The sequence below is a fragment of the Marmota flaviventris genome, chromosome 19 (assembly GCF_047511675.1).
Source record: "Marmota flaviventris isolate mMarFla1 chromosome 19, mMarFla1.hap1, whole genome shotgun sequence".
Lineage (NCBI taxonomy): Eukaryota > Metazoa > Chordata > Mammalia > Rodentia > Sciuridae > Marmota > Marmota flaviventris.
Window position 1 is genome coordinate 23,172,994 of NC_092516.1, and position 6,155 is coordinate 23,179,148.

The following is a 6,155-nucleotide window of genomic DNA, read 5'->3' on the forward strand; positions in this document are numbered from 1 at the left end:
GTTTATTTAGGATGACCGTTCACTAATAAATTTGCATCTCATGCACACCAGTTACTTCCTGTTTGTGATGGTGATAACCATGTTTTGCTATGCTGTTATCAAAGGCAGACCCAGCAAATTGCGTCAGAGCAATCCTGAATTTTGTTCCGAGAAGGTAGGTAAGCTGGGGATGGAGTCTGGCCCAACACTTTGCTGGAGGGTATTCTGTATATGGATATTCCCAGTTAGTTCTTTACCCCACTTATTGTGAGCAGCACTATTTCTCCAAAGAAGTCTGTCCCTGACTTTTCATTACAAGTAGTCTTTATCTGACCCTGAATTGTGATATTGGGTTTTCAGCCATAGACCCAGGCTCCTTAGCGGTTCAGAGGTGCCGACCTCGGCACGTGCTCTGAAGCCCCCTTGGAGAACCACTGATCAAGTGGGCTGCTTTCTGCACCTCTCAGCACAGTGGTTCCACAAGTCAACTGCTGCTTGCAGAAGACTTTAGACTTCTAGTAATTCCTGCCTAGGTGAGATTGTTTTCTAAGGGGCTGAATAAATCCCCACCTGATCAGTGCATGCAGTCAGTGTGCCTGGTCTCTGGGAGGTTGCTGGAGCCCTCATGGGCCTCACTGTTGGACTGGATTGCCTGTCTTTCTCTCTTCTAGGTGGCTTTGGCTGAAGCCTGATCCCGCAGCTTCCAGTTTTCTGAGAGAGACTGAGAACCATAATGATTGCCTGCTGAACCCAGCCAGGGCCTGGCCACTCTGTGAATACATGATCTTGCAGCGTTGGGTTATTCCAGCCAAAGACATTTCAAGTGCCTGTAACTGATTTGTACATATTTATAAAAATCTATTTGGAAATTGGTCCACGATGCACGTGCTTGGCACTGGGTGCAGCTGGAACTCTTCAGCCTCACCTGGGGGGCCTGTGGACTTGGGATAGATATGCATAACACTAGATAGCTCCTGTGTCCTGATGCAGGGGAACAAGTCCTGGTGTTTTTAACCAAGGTCACAGGCATCTCACTGCTGGTGGGGTTGAGGTTTGCTTTGGTTCTTGTTTCAGCCCAATGTGTACAGAATGTTTGAAACAGTCTGCACCTTTGATATGATACTGCATTTCCAAAGCCACCAATCCATTTTGTGGATTTTGTGTGTCTGTGGCTTAATAATTATAGTAACAACAAAGATACCTTTTACTTCATTTTGCTTGCAAGGAAGCATACCTATCTTCTGTTTTTGTTTTTGTTATTTTTTTAAAGAAAAAATAAAATAGTCACATTTTAATACTACTCTAGTTAGGACAGACTTGTACTTTTATCTTGAGTAAAAAGTGAAATATTTAAAAATCACCTATATGGTAAAGATCTAAGTTTCATTTTCCATGTGGATGGTGAGGAACCTGGTTTTCCAGTTGGCACAGAATGTTCTACTGTCTTTTTTCCCTTTGTTGCTCCTTCCCTCTGCATAAAAGTTAAAGCAGCTTCCTCACTCAGATAGCTTACAAATTTAAGTAAGAGGTCCTAGAGTAGAGTGACAGCTCGCTGCTCTGCTTCTGGCCTGCAGACAGTGGTACAGGAAGAGAGAATGAAACGTAGTGGTCAGGAAAGGGTTTCTTGTTTGTTTTTGGAAATGAGATTCATTTTTGGTTTCCATTTATTTTTATATAACCAACACATCTTCAGGAGGAGAAAGGCAACTACTATATCGTGAAAACCCCGTCTGTGAAATTTGAAGGGGTGCAGTTTTGATTTGCTTTTTGTCAAGGAGGACCAGAAATGTTTGATTACCTATTTCCTCTGTCCCTTTTGCCCTCTGGTCCTCCAACATTTAAACAGAAACAGAAGTGTGCATTATTTTCTCCAGTCCCTGTTGGTATGTTGTTGCTGTGTTTCTCAACAAATCTGCCTTAATAACTCATTGTCGTTGATGACTTCTGTGTCCTCCCAGGCACTGTCATAGCAGAAGGGCAGTTAAAACCGTGGACAGGACCACCATTTCTTCTTTCCCTTCACTTTAGGTCTGAGGTCTGTTCTAAGTTAGAATTAGTTCCTGCAGCCTGAAGTTCATTGACCCAGAACATTTTATACCAGGCCTTTTTGAATGTGGGCTTTTATCGAGATTGTTAAAAAATAATCATTGTAGCTATTTGATATGTTAGTATTTCTTCTTCTTCTTTTTTTTTTTTTTTTCCTTTTAGTACATTTCAAGCACAGTAACAGTTTTTGTCTATACAGTTTTTATTTTTATTTTTTGGTATGATGTGAGTTGCTTGCATGATGGATGACTAATTTGTTAATTTAGTTTTTTCTTGAGAGACTTTGAGAGTGTAATGAGACAAGATTGAGAAAGAGCCATTTGGCCAGGCCTTTAGAAATGTCAGTATCATTAGAACCATCCTATTTTAGATTAAACTGCTACTGAATTAATAGAATCCCAATGAAGTGGAGTTGTAGGGATAGACTCATAACTGGCAGAGTAATGTAGAAGAAAAAAGACAAGTGAAAAAGGTCAGTTTCACTGCTTTGTTCCATCTAGCTAGTTGCCAGTGTTAATTGCCCTTGCTTTAATTACAGGGAGTGCTGGAATCTGTAACCAGGGGAGGGACACGTTAGGCATGGGGAGAGAAAGTGCCAGAAGTACTTGGGCAGTATGTCTTGTCCTGAGGCCAGACATACACTTTAAAATCCAGCATTCACCACAGCAGGTAATTCTCGAAGATTTAAAGCAACACAGGCAGGTGTGTGAAGGAAGGCTGGGGAAGAGGAGAGGCCCTGGGCCAAGAGCCTTTCACAGACCCTCAGGAAGTTAGGGGCCTGTTACTGTTGGGGTGCATGCATTCAAGGCTCAGTCCTCAGCTTCCTCTTGCTGCTGGTGGACTCAGTATTAGAAGGGGTCATAGATGGGGCCCTTTGCCATTCGGGGGCAGCAGCACTGGCTTGTCCTTGGGCATCTTGGACTGGAGGTCCATTCAGAGGTCAGCAACTTACTGTTAAAATGGTTGTTCAGATCATATTGATCTCTTTCCTTTCCCTTTTGTCCTGTCACTGTATGACTCGAATCAGTTTTGATTCTATTTGTAAGTTTTCTCATTGTTAGGAACCTGCCATTTCTGCTGCGTGTTCTCTGGCGGTGGTTCAGGATTCAGCATACTGGTTTTCAGCCCTCCTGCAGGCACTGGGGTCATGAGGGCCAGCGGATCCACTTCACTTATCTTGCTGCATGATGGTCAGAAGCTGATCTGTTATGGCATTCAACTCCCTGGTTAATTTTCTGTGTTTGAAGTATGTGCATATGTGCTTTACAGAATAAAACATCTGAATTTATTTCCAGTGTCTCCTTTTCCTCCAGTTTGATGGGCATTTTCTGAGGGAAGAACATGTGCAATAAGCATTTGAAAGTTTTTTGCACCTGTTTGTTTGAAGCATCACCTGTTATTAGGATGAGCAGTAGGCATTGTTCCTACTAAGGTGGCCTCACGAAGCCTGGGTCTTTTTCCTAAGAGCACAAAACCTCTTGTCTTTTACAAGGTCGGTAAGAGCTGACAGGCCTGACCCAGATCCTCCCCAAGACTTAAGCAGTGCACAGTGGGGAGCATTGAAGAAATAAGGGAGTTAAGGACGCCCTTCCCTTCCCGGGTGCACCAGGCCCAGTTAACAGCAGACTGCAGTCCCCTCTGCTGTCTCTGGGCTCCTCAAGCTCTGTTCTTCCTCTGCCACCACAGACATGACATCCTCTGTAGCTTCTGAGGCAAAAGGAAGGTTGTGTTCACTAGTGCAGATTCTTCTCCTCTCCAGTGGGCAGAGGTTCCAGTCCTTCTCTCACCCTGCAGCTAGATGCCAGGTTTATGAGGTCAGTCTTAGGGCCAGGCTTAGCATTGAGAAAGGTGATACCTCAATGGACTCTTTGTCTCCACCTCCTTCACCACTTCCTACCTTCTTTCTGTAACAGGTGGGACACTGTTCTTGGAATGTCTTGTGCTACTCACTTCTCTTTGCTTGTACTCTTATCTTGTGTATGAGGTTTGCCTCCCATCATTACACAGAACACATCTCCTTTCAGTATTTTACAGGCTATATAAAATCTGATTCATACTAGGTTCTCAAGTTAGAGATTTTACTTTAAAACCATTTCATTTTCCTTCTGGGCTCACTGTGCTTTAAGTTCCTGTAGACTCACAGATGAGCAAGGATTACCAGGAAAGTGGAATGAATACACAGACCAGAGGAGCTCTGCAGCTAGCTGAGCTTCTTGTGAGCTTTGTTGCTGTCTCAGAGAAATTTCTCTGCTCATTTGTGAGAACCCCTCTTCTTTTCACCACTGAAGATCTGAAAAACTTATACCATTCTAGTTGCAATTTGAGGGTGTACATGAGTGGTTTGAAATGGAAAAATAGATGGCAGTTAATTGCTATGTTGAAAGGGAGGGAAGGGGTGGAGTTTTGTTTTGATATTCAGGTTCTTTGAAGAGCCTCCTTTGTTCATTCAATAACAAATATTTCTTGGGTTCCTTCCTCTTGCGTGCCAGTCACTGACAGTTGGCAGTACGATACTTCGTAGACACAAGGCTCCCCTTCTGAGCCCTTACACCTTCTAGCTGGGGAGACAGTTCGTCAACATAGAAATAATAATCCAATGTCAGGTAGTGATGAGATAAAGATTACCTGGGTAGAGCAGATGGACATGGCACTTCGGTTGGGGTGGTCACAGGGCATCTTGGGAGACGAACAATTTGAAGATAAATGTGAGTGTTCAGGATGGAAGCATTCCATGTGGAGATTAGAGGCCCTGGTTTGTTGCTGGATGGAGAATGGTAGAGACCTGCAGGGACATGTTTTCCACCTGAGGACAGGATCATCCTGGTTGCCACTTGAGTGGCCCCTAGAGGTGTGGTGTGCAAGAGGATTCTTCCCTGGCTGTCCAGGAGGACGTTTTCAGAACTGAGGCACAGCATGGGCGTCATGAACCCAGGCCCCTTCTCAACCGCCTTTATGCCATCCTTCCAGAGGCTGGACAGCCACCAAGGGTTAACCTTTCTGTGTCCCTTTCCTCTTCTGTAAAAATACCCAGTTCAATGCAGAAAGGGTTCAACATAGCTAGTACCAGGCACCAAGAACATTGTTGGACACACAATGTCTAGAATAAGGAAGTGGTAGGAGGTGTCCGACAGTGGCCTTGGTTGCTTTTGGTTATCTTTTGGGGCATGGGGACTAACAAAGCAAAGGGAGGCTCCCTCAAGCTTTATTCTTCGTAACAGTGGTGATGCCTGAGCCGTGGCTTCTTAACCCCCATTGGGTTCATGGGAACCAGCCTCTGGAAGGATGTTTATCACCAAAACAAATGTCATGCAGGGATGTGCAGGTCAGCGGTACATGCAGGTCAGGTAATTTCCCTCACTGCATATGGCATGCACTGATAGTTTTAAAACTTTGTTTTATTAAATGTGGGTTGACTATTAAATTGATTGCATGGTTCACAAATGGAAGGCAGTCGTGGTTTCAGAAATTTATTTAGATGATCTCTGAGACCCCTTAAACTAGCTGAGAGAGTTCTGAGTCAAAGCCTACATTCTAGCTGTCAAGAATTAGTTTTATCATTTGTACAAAGTTGCAGTATTTCTAAGCCTTGGAGACTTGGTCAGACCTCATTTTAAAGATGAAGAAGCCATTAATCCAAAGAAAAGAGACTGGCCCCGACGCTCCCAGTTAAAATTTCTGTGCCTTTAAATGTTTTCTCCACCAAACTGCTTGTCACTACCAGCCCCTTCATCTGCAGTCCAACTCCCAGCTTACATCCTGGATCTGGAAGACTTTTCCAAAGCCACTTGGCTCTTCATTCTGTCCTTGTTCTCCACCTGGATCTTGGTGACTGCATTGAAACATGTTGGTGACCATAGGACTGGATCACAGGCCTCATCTCTGCAGAAACTGGATGACCAGCTCAGCACCCAACGGACACTGTTCTCTGCATGGGGGACCCTTACCATTGGTAGACAGGCCTTGCCTCTTGCCTGGCCACTGTCAACCTTGGACACACTTGGGACATCAGGGATCCCTTGGCTTTCCCTGAAATGTAACTGAATTATTCCCAGACTCCTCTTTTTAAGACTTCTTTTATCTTAAAGAAGGTCATCACTGAGAGATGACGAAGGGATTAGATGCTTGTGCCT

General features: G+C 44.2%; 1 protein-coding gene across 2 annotated transcripts in view; it reads left to right on the top strand.

Annotated features, from left to right (window-relative positions):
- Positions 1-3,313, top strand: part of Tmem248 (transmembrane protein 248) — a 29,922-nt gene extending 26,609 nt beyond the window's left edge. Inside the window, exons 6-7 of one of the 2 annotated variants that reach the window (XM_027948484.2) lie at positions 11-158; positions 651-3,313. In XM_027948484.2, coding sequence (XP_027804285.1) covers positions 11-158; positions 651-664 — 162 coding nt within the window. In that variant the 3' untranslated portion in view covers positions 665-3,313. The remainder of the gene's footprint in view (positions 1-10; positions 159-650) is intronic. The other variant, XM_027948483.2, reaches the window with a different exon arrangement.
- Positions 3,314-6,155: the final 2,842 nt, after the last annotated feature.